Raw genomic sequence first — 17,712 nt, 5'->3', positions numbered from 1 at the left:
AACTGATTTGCCACTGGCACTTAGTTTTGGGTTTGGACCGTCAATAACTTTTGTGAATCTGAGCATCTCTTTGGAAAGAAACTACCCTACAACGAATAGGAAAAAATAATCCGCATCTCCGGCAGCATCCTCCTGGGACCTGGTCCGCACTCCCTCAGCGTCTCCCTCAGCGGGAAGAATTAGGAAGCAAAGTATCCGCAGCAGAGGAAATGTGTTGGTGCCCACCCCTTCCCCAGCCTGAAGTCTAACATTAAAATACCACTATTCCCATTCTTTAAGTAATTATGAGATTATTTATGTGGTCGTTCTCAATAGCAAGGATAGACAAGGGTTATGCAGGGTAGGTCTGCATCAGTAGCTCAATAAGTAGTTTTCAAGGGCCTGATCGCAGAAGTCCGTGCGAACTTCACTTAAGACGCTTATAGTCTGGTTGGAAGAGACAGCTAACATAACCAAATCCCAGTAAACAATATAGAAAAGTATATAATTATATGCCAAATTGCATGGTATTAGACTACTATTATAAACTTATAATAGTAGACTACTATTATAAGTTTTGATTAAAATCAGGCGAGCACATTTTTATATGCTAAAAGAATTGCTATGCAATCAAATGAGAGAAGGCATGTTCTCAAAATCACTTTAGCAATTGTGAAATTTAGTATGAAGTACTTTCTGTGAATAACTAATTTGAACGTAAGATTGCTACTGAAGATTGCTCATAAATCAGGCCAACTAGAATACTAGCTGTGCTCTCTGGAATATTTGGATGGGATACTACTTTCATTAGATCAGACCTTTATGAACAAAAGGCAAGTATGAAAATAGATTCTGTCATTTAGTAAGGAGACAAAATTAGGAGCCCAGATACCACAAAGTAACCATTTCTAGTCAAAATGCAGAGCATAAGAATTTCCATGCATCAGTTCAGTGCCTGCTAGCGCCGCTGAAAATGGCAAACTGAGCAAGAAGAGAAAAATATCAGTGTCGATGCAGCCAAATTAGGCCATGTTCTTCGTTGACACTGCATTTGCACTTTAAATTTGAGTTTGACTCATGTTCCCAAAAATTTACATTTGACCCACTCTGGTAGCATCCACAACATTAAAATGCACTCTAAGTATTGACAAAGAGTATCTTTCTTGTAATATGTTCTGGTATGATTTCATTTTCTCATATATAGGTCACCACTTCCTCTTCCTCAACAGGAAAGCACTGTTTCTTTGCGTATGCAATAGGCTCCACACATGTTTTTTCTCATTCAAAACATCCAGTTGTTTGATTAATTCATTTGACTCCATAGGCAACAGAATCCATCCATTGTTCTTAAAAATTGAGTTTTGCAAAGTGCGGGGCACTTATAATACAGCATAGTTCTACACAGTAAGTAAATCAGGTTGGAAAGGTGTTTCTTTTTCTTTCTTTTTCTTTTCCAGTTTTCTTTTCACTGATTATATCAAGGTTGAGTTTCGGTATGGAGCAGGGATGTTGTCACCATTTCTCAAATATCAGCTAACATTCTTTCATTAACAAAGACCTCATGACAGGCAGAGAGCAATATCTATTTAGAATTTAATAATGCTGTCTTGCTTAGATTTGCATTTGTTTTTAGAGTTGCTATCTATTTATGGCAAGTTATGCTATACTGGTTTCTTATTTGTAGCAATAACATAAACTCCCCTTCAAATAAATTTAAGTTGAGAACATGAATCAAACTAAAGAAACACATAGGGGACACAGTCAATAATATTGTAATAATGATGTATGGTGACAGGTGGGTGCTGGAAATATCGGGGGGGAAACACATTGTAAAGTATAAGGTTATCTAACCACTATGCTACACACCTGAAACCAATACAAAATAATATTGAATGTAAACTGTAATTGAAAAATAAAATTTAGTGTTTCTTTTAAAAATTAAAGAAACATGCACCAGGAAAACAGTAGCACAGATGGAACTCGGGTATGGCCAACTTTCCGCAATGAAAATATGTAAGTGACTGAAGTTAGGGAGGTAGAGCTAAAATAATTAACATGCTTAAAACGTTCATTTATTCATTGGTTCCATGTTAATTATTGCTAATATTTTCAACCCCCAAATATAGGAATTCCTGAATTTTTATTTCTATTGGCAGAGAACTATAGTCTATTATTTAATCTAAATAATGTTTATAAAATAAATTATTTACACAATCTAGTTAGTACTAAACAACAGAATAAGAGGACTTTTAATTGTGTGAAACTGAAATGGTCCCATGGTTATTTGTTCCACAGGAGTTTTGATACTGCTGTATCGTCACAATATGGACAAAGAAGTCCACATTTTAGGAATACCACATAGGCAAGATCTTATAATACAGCCACTTGGGACTTCAAAATAGTAGTTCTCACCCTTTGTTCGGTCACAGCACATGGAAAACGAGGTTCACATACTAGATACTGTCCTGGGTGCATGCCCAGGTTTTGACGTAAATCTCCCCACCCTGAAATTTTTTTTTCCAGGACATCTAGGTAATACAGGACTCAACTATTGGTTATACATGATTCCCAGTATGTTCCTTTTGAATCCAAGAAAGCTAAATCAAATTTTAAATAAATGAAAATACACTAATATGATCTGCCTTCTTTTATACAAATAAATCATTCTTACATTCCAGTGCTTCACTTCTCTGCATCACCAAAGCCTGAAGTATAACTCACAAATTACCAGCGCAATGGTGTCTCACGACACCTGTTTCTTCTCTTAGGCTAGAGAGACAGAGGCAGCACCTAGAATGGAGCATGATTTGCAGATGAGGTGGTCTAAGTGGATGCGACTGGTACCCATTGTTTCAAGATGGAAGAAAATAAAGACTTTTTTACTTGAAAATAGACACCTACTACCTACTACCACTGGCAATAACCCAAATTACCATATACCTTAATGTGTTCTGTAAGATTACCTCTTCTGTGGATAAACCCTGGCATTCACTGACAACACTTACAAATGCTATACTATATTCTGTTTTAAATTTAAAAAATATGAACCAGTGAATTTTTTAAAAAACTGGACAGGATAACAAACCATAGGTCTCAGAAATACATTACATGCAAACTGCTATAGTGTGACTAGTTTGTTTAAAAGATACGACCGATGTCCCTGACATAAAGTCACATCTTAAACTGGGCTAATCCAACATGCCCCTTTGGAAAAGGAATCCCTGTTATGAATCACAAAAGAACTGTGAAATCGCTTACATATGTGTTTGTTCTGCTCTTGCTGTAATAAAATTAATGAAAAGTGATTGTTTCAGTTTCATGTTTATGCTATAAACCTGCCTTTTGCCAAAACAGCAGGGGTAGAACATGGTCAACATCAGAGCTCTGGGCATCAACACCAGAATCACCCTTTTTTGCTTCTGTGTTGACAGTGTCAATGGCCCCAAAGGGCCAGTAACTCTTTCAAAGCAACTTTCATAAATATAAAGGGGTGGACTAATATTACAGGAAATCACTTCACATCACCTTTGTTCGCTACAGGTATTAACTCTACAGAATGTGTGAATTAAGGAAGTTAAAGTGAAAATAGCATTAAGTAATAATTTGAAGTTAACCAATGCAGAATAATAGAACTTTAGACTCAAGAGTCAGACACTCCTGCACGTGTGAAGAGCATAATCACTGCACTTTTTTCCCTGAATTGTCCAGGTTTAGCTAACAACTGTACCATTACTGCTGCGCCTTTGTCCTTTTTAACAGAAATCAGAAACTAATTAACACATTCTTCCCCCCAACCATTATTATAAACATTTATGCTTTAAGAATCTATTATTTTTAAATCATTAAACAATGACATATAATATTGTTTTAGTCAAATAAAAATTGAAATAATTAAAAATACTTATCTGTGTCAGAATATAGATAGAAAAGATACGCTTTAGTCTTTTGTATCACATAGGTCTAGAGCTTACAGAAATATGTAAGTAAAACTTGGCTACTATTTTTTGCTCGTAAGTATACACTTTAAGTATCAATAGTTCAACTGGTTAACATTCCCACCAAAGCAGAAATGCAAATTTTAGAAAAACAGCCTATATCTAAATCAAATGAGTGAACACAGAAAGCATTTGGATACTCTTAAATGCCAAATAATGGTAGACAAAATCCTCCCGCTGTTAATACTAAAATCACCTCCCAAGCACCGCCCAGGCATTTCAGGCCCAGCTGTAATTCTGTGTTCACCCATCGTGCACTTGAGATCAACTGGGTTTAACAGGTACTACCATGGTCTTTGAGACTGCGGAGAATCACAGCGGGAAGGCTGTGGGACTGCCACCCCGTCACTAACTCGGCCTCTACCTCCTTAATGTGGGCCCTGAGCCTGAGGGGTGGCACTTTCAGAAGCAGGTCAAGAGGCAGCAAAGCTGAAGAAATAAAAGGGGGAAAAATATAAAACTATAACATAAATCACACGGAATTTCAGGGAGACATGCGTGACTTCATTGCTGCCCACACTAACTTACCTGGTCTTGGTCTTGATCCTACTCCACCAGTGAAGTCCCTGAAAACAGAATTAGGAGCCGTTAGAAGGACTTGTTCAACTTGAACTTGGCCACCATTTACTGAAAGCCTACACCTTGTTATGGGTTAGATTATAAAAGTAGTTTTCTTTCCCCTGAAGACACTCTCAAGGGTTTCATACAGAAGGGAATAAACTTGTCAGAACCCAGAGCAACACTGACAGCCCGCTGACCGATGGGAGAGCTGACGGCTGCTCATAAACTCTGAGAATGATTAGGAGCCTTGGGTGGTCTTCCTGCTACACTAGAATCAACACACTGATTTTGTATTAAAAATAAATACTATTTAAAATGTTAGATATATTATTTTTCTATGCTTCTTTCCTACTGTCAGAAAAAAATAAACTATGACTCTTCCTATGAAAAGAGATAATTTTTACATTTAAAATAATCATATTTTTTCTGAAGTTTCCAGGATTATTAACATTACTTGTTTGCACTGCCCTAAAATTCCAGATTTCCTGGTCATTTTGCAAGTTGGTCTCAGTGCCTTCCACCCCATGGAGGTGGCTTGAGACCCCACCAAGGACGGCCATAAATAACCTTTAAACTTGACTTTCCCACTAAAATTTAAAGCCAATTTCTTAGTAGGTTTTTTTTAATGAAATTAAAAATATATGTGCTCTGGCAAGTTTTAAGAACTACACATCAATTTAATGCACTCCAACAAAAATATATATAATATCTACCATGTATAGGGATTTAAATAAACGTGATTGATAATTCTCTTACCTCACCCCATTCATTTTAATCATAGAAATTTTGATACACGCACATAGCACACACCTAAGTTACGAGGAATAGCAAAATTGGCCTTCATTACCCACCACCTAATTTAAGTACTAGAATAATACCCAAGTCATTACACCCAACTGTGAGTTCCTTCCCTATCCTTTTCCATTCCTCCTATTCCCCACCAAAGCAGCCCTCTCTGGATCCCATTATTTTTCTGTCCCATTCCCAGCCCATATTTCCAGAACCTTGAAAAGTAAATAAAACTCGCCTGCCTCGCCCAGTTAATATATTCTCCCGAGCCCCGGAATAAGGGGCATATATAAAGCAAGAACAGGGATGGCCTCTGCCCTCGGAAAACTGAGAGAGCACATAGCCTCAGGAGTGCCCATATGTGTGCAGGACACCTCAGGGCTGAGCTGAGGAGCAGAGCACCTACCTATTCAGCAGCTCACAACCTTGCCCACATGCTATACCCCAGCAAGTGCAAGTGCAGAGTCCTGTTCCTTAGCCTTCTAGATAGGTTCAGTACTGTTCAATGCGAATATAATGAAAACCACAAACATAAGATTAAATTTTTTGGGAGCCACATTTTTAAATAGCAGAAGTTAAAAAAATAAAATTAATTTTAAAAATAGATTTTATTTAGTCAAATATATCCAAAATATTATCAATTCAAGGTGTACAAAATATAAAAATCTATTATGTGTTTTATACATGGTTTTACATTTAAATTAAGATTAAAATGTAAAGTTCAGTTCCTCAGCCCCATTAGCTGTACTTCAGTTGCTCAAGAGCCACATGTGGCCAGTGGCCTCCATCTTCAACACTGCATTCCAGACCGTTCCTTAGAAGGTGCTGGTCACTGTCTTCATAAACATTGGGACTGAGGTGAACAGTCCTGCCACTTATCTGCACAGTACCACACTGACCCCACTATCTTAAATGTCACATTAAAATGTAACTTGAGAAAGATTTTTATTCCTAAGTGTATAGGTGCTTTCGAGAGCTAATAACCACTCACATGTTGCATTAACTAGATGGCCATTCCAGCTGTCCTGAAGAATCCAAAATTTCAAACATTATTGCCTATTTCAAAACATGCTATGTGGAACAGACCCCCCCTGACAATGGTGAGTTGCTGTCAACTTTTCTACCCTTTTATATGATCCTCAATTCCTCATAATAAACTTTAGGGGATTTTTAAAAATAAGCATCACACACATTCATTCATTCAAAAAATATTTATAAAGTGCCCACCATGTATAGGCACAGTGCTAGACAATGGAGAAGGGATGATGAAAAAAAATAGTCCCTACCGTCTTGGAACTTATAAGATCGCACAGGTATGGCAGAAAAAAATGTTAATTTTTCTAGAAATTATATCATGATGCCAAGAAAACATAGTCATCTGAAATTTCAAGATGGAACAGACTCACTGTAATCAGAAGGGACAACTTTGAACTACACAATCGCTGGGTCCACAATGGACTAAAGGTTGAAACAATGCAGAGTCTGGGGGAAGTCTGCCTCTAGACTCAGCCAGATGGGAGGCTCACGTCCAACAGAACAGTGTGGCTGCGGAGGATGGGTTCCCCCGGCAGTACAGGCTGGGAGAAATGGGCAGATGTGGTCTAACACAGGGAAAGCATCCCAGAAATGTGTTATGGTGTAAAGGCTGGACATAATGAAGCTTGTGTCCCCTAAAAGGTTTGAAAAGGGCATTGTTCAATAGTACTTCAGGCTGATGGAACAACTGCCAAGAAATGGAAGGTTTCAAAGGGTTCTGAAAGGCCGCCACTTCCAGCTCTTTTCAGCTCTGGTGTGACTTCATGCAGAATTCCTCAGTCAAACCAGAAATGAAAGCACTGAAGGTGAGTGTTTGCCTGCTACCTCTATCCCACACGGAAGCGGGCAAGGTGGAGACTGGAGGTCGTATTAACTCTGTAATTTTTTAAATCAGTGCCTCACTGAATTAATTCAATCACAGGGTAAATTATTGGACTACTTAATTGTCACAGTAGTCCCGGCCATAAAGGAAATGGAGTTCTATAATTTTATAATATCTTGTCAAATTCTTTTAAATATAGCTCTGAACTGAGAAAATATTTTCACATGCTTTGTAGCTACATCTCATAATTTAATTTAATGGTGAAAAGGTCATCAATACTATCTGATGTTGATTAAAAGAAGAAATACGTAACCTTATGAAATGAGAAGCTTGGCTTACAATGTTAAGATAATGCTTTCTGTGGCTAAGGCAACCACACCATCCGAGCTAAGCAGTATTTTACTGCTTACAAGTCTCTTTTAGGTGGGGAAATTCATAAACATGTTCTGTGTAAATAAGCAACATTATACAGGGTTAAATTCTGTTCAGCGAGAGCTTTTCATCCACCTACAGTGTTAATGGAGTGAGTGTCACTACAGGCAAGTGGCAGGGTTCTCGAGTGGTTCCGCATTCCTACTCCAATGCCAGCTGGAAACAAATGAGTGATGAGCCGGGGAAGTTTAGAACTGTCACAGAAAAGAAATAATAGGAATCACAATACCTGACATTAAACTATACTACAAGGCCACTGTAATCAAAACAGCCTGGTACTGGCATAAAAACAGGCACATGGACCAATGGAACAGAACAGAGAGCCCAGAAATAAACCCAAGCCTCTACGGTCAATTAATATTTGACAAAGGAAGCAGCAACATAAAATGGAATAAAAATAGCCTCTTCAACAAATGGTGTTGGGAGAACTGGACAGCTACGTGCAAAAAAATGAAACTCGAGCACCAACTTACACCTTATACAAAAATAGATTCAAGGTGGATAAAAGACTTAAATATAAAGCGTGACACCATTAAAGTCCTAGAAGAGAACGTAGGTAGGAAAATCTCAGATATTTCACGCAGAAACTTTTTTACTGACTTGTCTCCTAGAGCAAGGGACATAAAGGAAAGAATAAACAAATGGGATCTCATCAAAATTAAAAGCTTTTGCACAGCTAAGGAAAACAGTATCAAAATAAAAAGAGAACCAACTGTATGGGAAAATATATTTGCTAATGATACCTCAGACAAGGGTTTAATTTCCAAAATATATAAAGAACTTACGCGACTCCACTCTAAGAAGACAAGTAACCCAATTAAAAAATGGGCAAAGGACTTGAACAGACAATTCTCCAAGGAGGACATACAGAAAATCCAAAGACACATGAAGCGATGTTCAATATCGCTAGCCATCAGAGAGATGCAAATTAAAACCACAATGAGATACCACTTCACACCAGTCAGAATGGCCATCATAAACAAAGCAACAAATAACAAGTGTTGGAGAGGATGTGGAGAAACGGGGTCCCTAGTGCACTGTTGGTGGGACTGCAGACTGGTACAACCATTATGGAAAGCAGTTTGGAACTTCCTCAGAAAACTAAAAATGGATCTGCCTTTTGACCCAGCAATTCCATTGCTGGGACTCTATCCTAAGAACACTAAAACACCAATACAAAAGAACCTTTGCACCCCGATGTTCATAGCAGCACAATTTACAATAGCTAGGTGCTGGAAGCAACCTAGATGCCCATCAGTAAATGAATGGATCAAAAAACTATGGTACATTTACACAATGGAATTCTATACAGCAGAAAGAAAGAAGGAGCTCATACCCTTTGCAACAGCATGGATGGAGCTGGAAAGCATTATGCTAAGTGAAACAAGCCAGGCAGTGAAAGACAAATACCACATTATATCACCTTTAACAGGAATCTAAACAACAAAACAAAACAAAACAAAAAACTAGCAAAATATAACCAAAGACACTGAAATAGGGGATAGTCTGACAGTGGCCAGAGGGGAGAGAAGAGGGAATTTCAGGGGGGAATGGGTAGGGATTACAGGAACAAATTTGGAGGACACATGGACAAAAACTAAGGGTGGGGGGTAATGGGGGGAAGGGGGGAGGGTTGGGTGGAGGGGCTGAAACGGGAGTAGGGGGCAGAAAACTGTACTTGAACAATGATTGGAATAAAAAAAAAAAAAAAAAAAAAAAAGAAATAATGACGTCTTCCTGCCAACAAATCAAGATTGCTTGATTGTGACATTGGCAGAAAGGCAAGTTGATTCTGGCAAGTATTTATCCAATTTAAGTAAAACTAGACGTGGATTATGAATAGGGGGTGGGAACAGAGAATACCTGCAAGCGAAAATGAACAAGACTTCTGCTAAAGGGAGGCAAGATCCACAGTTCCTGAGATTACAAAAAGGTCCTCCTGGCCACATGCATAACACTGGATGGCTGCAAACGTCCACAGTCATCTTTAGGTACAAAGTCCAGAGTCAGGTGCATGCCCCTGACTATAGTTATGCACACACTGAGTTATCAAAGAAGTTGTGAAGCACAGGCGTCTCTGATACTGCAAGCATTCAATGTCTTAAACCAGCCAGCCAACCATACCCTGTTGCCTTAGCAACAGGATGCAGGCAGGCATGGGGAAATCTTGTTGCCTGAGCAACAGAACCTTAAAGAAAAGAGGGTGAGGGGCCTTAAGCTGTGACTATGGCAAAGACTGTAGGTTCGAGCCAGTAGGTGAGATTTCAGTCTTATTACAGTGAGAAATAACAGAATTTACGCTGGGATAAAAATCATTCAACTATTAATGGACAAGTATTTGTGGACTGGCACCTCTGTGCAGTACACTGTGCCCTGGGCAATACAATAAAAGACCAGGCATACACTGGTATATATCAACACCCAATAGTAAATATTAATTGATATTCTTAAGATCATAATACAGCGACCAAAGCTTCATTGGACTGGCGTGTATGTGATAACAAAAGAGGCTGAAGTCCCTGGGTGCATTATCAGATACCACTCTTCAGAATAATTTATTTGTAAGTTGAAGTAAAATGTTATGACTTAGAACTATCAATATCCTTACTGAGTGAGACTCTAAAACCCAGCTAGACACCGGGAAAAGTCAAGCCCATTCTCAGCTCTTTCTTAGCAAGTAGTGACACAGGCAGAAGATTTTAGATCCTGAGATCATTGAAAGTGATTAAAGTTGAAAATTTCAAATAAAGTCCTCATTATTGAATTTTTAATTGCCTTTTCCTGACACAGACATTAACCCAGCTTTTGGCTAATTTTGTCAATGTGCATAAAACATCCACAACCATTAACAATAAGGATATTTATTTCATATGATTATTTGAAAGTAGATAATAGTTTGTGAGAGTTTGACTACAAAAAGCAAATTCTATTTTCCTTCTTACTCCTTATGATTTCGGAGACTCACACATCAAAACAAAAGATGATTTTGACAAACGTCACCATTCACTCCAACCCCTCTCAACACACACAGGAAGTTCAAATCTCTCCCACTGGGAATGTCAGGATCATACCACCCCTCTGGGAAACAGCTCAGCGGTCTCTTTAAAAAGTTAAGCCTAAACCTAGCATATGACCCAACCATGCCACTTCTAGATATTTAGTCCAGATAACAAAAACTATGTGTCCCTATAAAGGCAGAAATGTTCATCTCAGCTTTATTTGTAAGAGCCAAACACTGGAACTCAGATGTGCATTGACATAAGAGTGTCTGAACAAACACAGGCGTATTTATACAGTGGGATACTACTACAAAACAATAAAAAGGAACTAACTACTGATACACAAAACAGAGACAAATGTCTAAATAATCATGCTGACTGAAAGAAGCCAGACAAGTACGAGTATATACACTATATAATTCCACTTATGTAAAATGCTAAAGTGCAAACTAATCATCAGTCCAGCAAGCAAGCAGATCGAGGACCGAGTGAGGAGGAGGAGCAAGGGCACAGGAGGACACGAGGACACGTTCAGGTGGATGCGTTCACTGCCTTCACTGTGACATTTACAAGGATGTGTACACTCAACACTTACCAAATTGCACCCTTCAAATACGTGCTATTTGCACCCACAAATAGCTTATTTTGTGTAAATTGCACATCATCAAAGCTGTTAAAATAACTTCACACAGTCTTATTCAAGAAGTTACTCAAATGGACCATCACACGATCAATGTGCATTCATGACAAGAAATGAATGTATGAAAAATACACCATTAGGTTAATTTCCGTCTGCCTCTTGGTACTTGCTAGATGAAACTGAAATGCAGTCAGACTGAGTTAACCCATGAGAGCTAACTGGTTAGCCCTCAATAGAGTGTGAGCGGGTGCAGTTAAAGCAGCTACTTGATGACCACTCAGGATGATAAATACCTGTAGGGGTATCCTAAGTGACACTCCTATTTATGACTCTCCAATAGCGCACAAAGAACAAATATATAACATTAAATGTCTATTCTAGTAAACCGAAGTCCTAACTAAAAGTGAATTATGCTGAGTGAATATACGACACGGGAATGACCTGCCTGTTAGTTAGGAAATGTGGGTCAGCTGGCTGTTCCCCATGGTCTACTTCTGTGATATTACAAGTGCTACACTGGCATCTCCAGGTTTTGTGAGGGTCCAGGGGAGCTCGGGGAATGGCTGCTAAATGGCATCCTGGCGGGGGAGATTTGGTGCCCAGAGATTTGGGAGTGAGGCTTTGGAGATTCACCTCTGCTTCATGAGTAGCTGTATTTCCAGAAGCTAAAAAATGGGGGCTCTCGCCACTGACCCTGTATCAGTGCTTTGAGTTTGCCTTCTGGGACTTTCGGGGATTTGGGGATGAAGGGCTGAAATCTGGGAAAAAATTTGGCAAAAAAAAAGGAGCCCAAAGGAATCACTTGCCAGCCTCACGTGACTTCTGTTCCAGAGAAGGAACAGGGACTTCTAAAAGTTGAGGGACTCTCCTGGTCTTGCCATTAATTATATTCCTACAAAAAGAGTTTCCTTATCTCACCATGACCTGGATCAACAGGGTGCCTTCCAGTTCTGATATCAGGTTCCCTTCCACCATTCTCTGAGGCGGCGGAGCTGCCCTTCCTCGTTTCATTTGCTCACATTTTATCCACTGGGCCCATTTGTCCAAGAACATCCATCTCAGGCTATTAGGCAGGTGCCTGGGTTCTTCAGCAGGCAATTAGCTTAACTCAAGCTCCTACTATCTGAGGGGACCAAAGTTGAGAGTTGACGTGTCAGCTTTTTCCATGCACTCTTTAGCCAGGGCCAAGTCTGAATTCCAGACCTTGGAAGCTGTGCTGAGGGCAAGTGTGTTCGTCTCTGTGTCTTTTTCCACACTGGGACCAACTCCCTCATTTTAGGAGCCAAAAAGGGTCTCATTTTAACTGTTCTACCATTGCACGCATGGCACAGACTAGCCCTAAATCTGCAGGCTTGATTTTCAATTTAAGTTTATTTTGTAGCTTTGCCATCTTCTTTTATATTCTAACTTTTCATTCAGCTTCTAAATACTTTGCAAGATGGGTTTATATTTCATTCACATCGATAAACCAAGAAACCCAGGAAAACCCTGAACAAGTTAATGGCAAATAATTTTAGCCTTATTCAATGCCTTTTAAAGAATTAGAAATACATTTTAGAGTTGTCTCCTTTTAATTCAGAAAAGGTCTGGGGATTACCTGGAGGTCAAAAAGTTATTAATTCTTATTTCCTCTTATTTGGCCTGAATCACAGGCTGTCTTTTGTCATTAATTTCCTTGTGGAGTCTGCCCTTGGCTCTCCATCCCACTGTGAGTTCCTTGAGAGAAGAGAGCCGGTCTTAAATCAACCCGCGCTCTCTGATGGCACGTCCTGCCGCGCCATACACGGCACAGCTCTGCAACTGTTATTTTAGCTCAGGTCCCATTCACCCATGCGTGCACCTTCTGACTCATCAGCCTCAACATGTGGGCCGTCTTCCATTTTCCACCTGTGGACTGGCTCCTTAACCCCAAGGTACAGCCCACTCTGCAATACCCATTTCAATGAGCTTCAGACCGAATGTCTCCTTTCTGATGATTCTCGTTTACCCCATTTGCTACAAGATGTTTAGATAATGGCTAGCTTCTGAAAACCATTTCCAGCTCTGAAATATATAGTATACATGCTTCTTTTGTTTTTGAAGGGCCTGACTTCAACTGAATTTGTGCAAATAAGACAATTTCGTATGAATCCTCTAAGGAAAAAGGACTAGAATTATCTGGCAATGCTAAGATTCCTAAATTTATCTGATTGAAATGTCCATTTTAATAGGAAATTCTCTTAATTGGGGAGTACACCCATATGTCATAATTTATTTTTATACTAAAATATCATTTTACACCCACCTCTTCTATACATTTAAGCAGCTTTATATCATTGAATTAAGTATTCAATAACAGAGAAAAAGCCTTTTGAAGATATTTTTTAAAATATAAATAATCACAAACCTTCACAGGGAGTAGTTAGATTACAAAGTGCACTTGCTAATTATTTGAGGGGGAGCTTGTGGTAGAACCTTTCCCATGCAAGTACTGTTCCAGGGAGTGACAGTTCTGCAGACCTGCCCCAAAACCTCTGTTGAGGTCCTGACGTGGTTAAGCTGGAGAAGCTCTGACGCCAGAGCTGAGGAGGACACACCTCCTCCTCATGGGGGAGGAGGCCACCCCATGGTGCCCTTCGGACCCAGGTCCACAGCCAGGCTTGTGTCTCCTGCCCCTGGCCCCTCACTCACGGGCCCAGTGAGCAAGAGCTCCCCCAGCTCCAGGCTCCTATGGGTGGTGCCCTTGTCTGTGACAAGCGGAAGCAGAGCTGGTGGGTTAGGGATGAGAAGCCAGCAGTGGGAAACGGGGAGGCGCATCCACAAGCCCTGTGACCACTTGGGGGTCTTCTAACTTGGGTCCCAAGTCCCCACAATCACCTACTCTGGTTCTTCTTGGGGTTTTGGACTGTTTCTGGTTCCCCTGCTCCCTCCGTTACTTCTAGCCGTGGCAATCTGCCCCTGGGCCCACTGAAGAACACCGTGAGGTCTCGTAGGTTTTCCTCAATGACCCTTCTGGTAGGTTATGCGCTGTGATGGGTTTTTCTTGGATTTTGTTACTAGCAACACTGTGAAATTGGGAATTCAAAGGCTCCATCTTAACCCTTCCTGACCCTCACATGGAAAAGGTCAAGTTTTCAGTGGTGTTGTAATTTTGAATAAACAAAAACTCATTTTCTACACAAACCTTTCTTTGCCATCCAACAGAACCCTTCAGGATTTTTCTAGGTAGGTTCATCTCCACTATGCTCTTCCCTCCAACCCAGAAGTAGACAGTGGTTCCCTCTGAGCTGCCCAGCACCCATACCTGCTCCCTGCAGCTCGAGCCCCACTCACCCTCCCACCGCCCTGAGGGGGACTTGCAGGAGCTGCCAGTCAGGGAGCTCAGCCCTCCACACAGTGATCAATAAGGCCCCGATCCAAGCCAGGCCAGGCTGACTCCTGCAGGACACTGAGCCCCGTGGACATGACGGGAAGACAGAAGAGACGAGCCGGGAGCTCAGGGCCTCTACAAGTCTGCCAGTTCTTCCTCCACAGACTCGGGGGCTGCCCCGTCTCCTAGCTGGTTGTTTTTGTTTTTGTTTTTTTAACTTAATTTTTTTCCTATCCATTGTTTAATTTGATTCTCTAGGTTCCTAATTGTAAGAGCCCCCCACAAGCCTCCTGATAAAACACCCTGTTGCAAAGTCAGCCAGGGCCAGGCTCTTCTGCTCGCACCCAGAGAGCCTGGCAGACGCAGCGCACCCACAGCCTCAGCCCCTGTCACGTGCACGCAGCCACTGCCCTGCCCTGAGTGCCCACAGCTCCAAAGCCCGCCCATTGGTGCCTGAGCCTCAGAGCTGTGTGGCAGTCCTGCTCAGGTCCTTGTTCATCTCCACATTGGTTCTTCCTAGCTGATCACACTCCTCACATCTGGACCAGCCTCTCAGCAAAGACCTTCGACATCATCTAATAAACAAAAGCCCCCAAGTTCACTGTTCCTTAATAACCCTGTTCTCTACTTTCTAGCTTAATGTTATCTTTGCTTCCATTTCTTCAGACACAGAAAAAGGGTTGTCACTTCACCTTTCCCAGGCCCACTATCTGGCTCCAAGCGACTCTGTGACTGGACGACATCAATCCTCTTTCCACCCTCGGTCTCTCCTCTCTGTTGGCTGCTCCTCCTCCGTCCCAGTCGGCCTGCGGTCACAGACTGTAGAAGGCCCTTTTACACTACACGTTCCCCACCAGCTAACTGTCCCAGCTCACCCTCACTTTCCTCAACTGCTCTGAATCCCTGCCTCTGTCACTTCTAAAACTGACACGTTCAGGCTTCCGCTCACAGCAGCCTCCCCCAGTGCCACTGGAACTGCTCTCAGAAAGGTCGCCAGGGACTTGCAGAAGGCGTGACTGAGTCATTTTGTTTTAGCCCTTAGCCCAGGAAACACCTCTTACAGAAACTTCTAGTTATCCCAAAGCAACAATTTCTTCTTCCATTTAAAACGGAATCCCCCAAACATATTCATCCTCCCTCACAGGTAGATGTGGTTCTGGCCAATGGTACATGAGCAGAAGGGATGAACACAACATCTGGATCATGTCATTAAAGGAAGGGACATGTCTCCACTCCCCTTCCCACTTCCCGCAGGTCACGGGTGGACATGATGTGGTCCAGATTTACCAATAAAACCTACATTCTGGGGATGTGAAAAAAACAAAATATAAGGAGTCGAGGCTCCAGAAGATCTCATGAAGCACAACTGTCCTTCCTCCCTGGTCTGCCCTTGAGCTTAGAGAAACCAAGTGGCTGAAGATCACAAAGCTAAATTAAAATCCAGGGCTAAGCTTAGTACTCTTCCCAATTATCGGCTTGGTGATTCTGGAAGGATGGGCTCTAGCAGCCCCCATTTCCACATGCCTGGTGCAACTTCAAGATATCAAGTTTCAATTTAGCCACCAATAACTCAATGCTACAGAGTCTAAAAATATTTCTAGGAGCTCAGTGTGTCCATACCTTGTTTGGGATTGTCTGTCTCCTCCTGAAGCACTAAAACTTCTCTTTAAAATGCCTGCAACAAGAAAATAAATCTCATTTTATATTTTCCCATTGCAAATCTTTTATTTATTCGTCTCGTTGCTTGCTTAAAAGTGCTCCATTCTATTATCTGAGCAATTGTGTATACTATAAAGACTGTCTTCACTTATGAAAGCATCAGCTAAAATATAATGTCACAAATTACTATTTTCTTGACAGGTTTGTCTAAGGGTCTTTTTTCCAAAGAAAAGGTGCTAAGCAAAGAAACTCTGCTATTAATACCTTACAAAAAACAATAACACATCTATGTCGTGATTATCCTAAAACCATTGCCAAGACAGCTAACTGCAAGTTGCCACATGCAAATTTAAGGGTCTAACTTCTCCTTCCCTGCCTCCCCACTGACCCTCCCTGCCACTATTACTGGTGATACAGAATGCTGAATTCACCTGAAAACAGACAGTGATTAACTGCTTCTAGAATTTGCTATGCACGTTTATTTGCATGGATATTTATACTGTACCATATTCATGCCTTCCAAGTTATAAAACAAGACATTTTACCTAGCAGACTTGAATTTACAGTGAAAACAGAACAGAGTGTTGGAAATTGGGGTTGTCCCAGGAAATCTGGAACATCTAGTCACCAGTTTTCCAATTAAGTTCGAAAAGGGACAAGAATGAAGCTAATACTTAAGGTACTACTTTTATCCCAAGGGAGACCATGTTAAACCTTCTTTTTTGAGATAGTCATTGGTGAAAAGTCATTTTCATAGTACAGTCTCTGGTGAAATGAATTATTTATACTTAATTTATTTTAGAGTATTTCTATCTACCCTATTTAATATTCCATCAACTTACTTTTTTATTTTTTTAATATATTTCATTGAGTATGCTATTACAGTTGTCCGATTTTCCCCCCTTCACTCCCCTCCGCCCTGCACACCCACTCCCACCCACATTCCCCCCGTATAGTTCACGTCCAGGGGTCATACATATAAGTTCTTTGGCTTCTACATTTCCTGTACTATTCTTACCCCACCCCTGTCTATTTTCTACCTACCATCTACACTACTTATTCTCTGTACCTTCCCCTCCCTCCCCCTCCCACTCCTCTGTTGATAACCCTCCATGTGATCTCCATTTCTGTGATTCTGTTCTTGTTCTAGTTGTTTGCTTAGTTTGCTTTTGTTTTAGGTGTGGTTGTTAATAACTGTGAGTTTGCTGTCATTTTGCTGTTCATATTTTTTATCTTCTTTTTCTTAGATAAATCCCTTTAACATTTCATATGATAAGGGATTTGTGATGATGAACTCCCTTAACTTGACCTGATCTGGGAAGCACTTTATCTGCCCTTCCATTCTAAATGATAGCTTTGCTGGATAGAGCAATCTTGGATGTTAAGTCCTTGCCTTTCATGACTTGGAATACTTCTTTCCAGCCCCTTCTTGCCTGTAAGGTCTCTTTTGA

At 40.7% G+C, this 17,712-nt stretch overlaps 1 protein-coding gene across 4 annotated transcripts in view; it reads right to left on the bottom strand.

Annotated features, from left to right (window-relative positions):
* The window catches only part of NEK10 (NIMA related kinase 10), a 182,724-nt gene that overhangs the window by 34,234 nt on the left and 130,778 nt on the right, over positions 1-17,712 (bottom strand). For 2 of the 4 annotated variants that reach the window (XM_028518291.2, XM_028518292.2), the window contains exons 29-31: positions 16,223-16,277; positions 4,503-4,540; positions 4,263-4,403 (exon numbers count right to left, since the gene is read on the bottom strand). In XM_028518291.2, coding sequence (XP_028374092.1) covers positions 4,263-4,403; positions 4,503-4,540; positions 16,223-16,277 — 234 coding nt within the window. The remainder of the gene's footprint in view (positions 1-4,262; positions 4,404-4,502; positions 4,541-16,222; positions 16,278-17,712) is intronic. The other 2 variants (XM_036030574.1, XM_036030575.1) reach the window with 1 other exon arrangement.

This window comes from Phyllostomus discolor, chromosome 7, assembly GCF_004126475.2.
Source record: "Phyllostomus discolor isolate MPI-MPIP mPhyDis1 chromosome 7, mPhyDis1.pri.v3, whole genome shotgun sequence".
In the NCBI taxonomy this organism is placed as follows: Eukaryota; Metazoa; Chordata; class Mammalia; order Chiroptera; family Phyllostomidae; genus Phyllostomus; species Phyllostomus discolor.
This window is presented reverse-complemented; position numbering and strand designations above follow the sequence as displayed.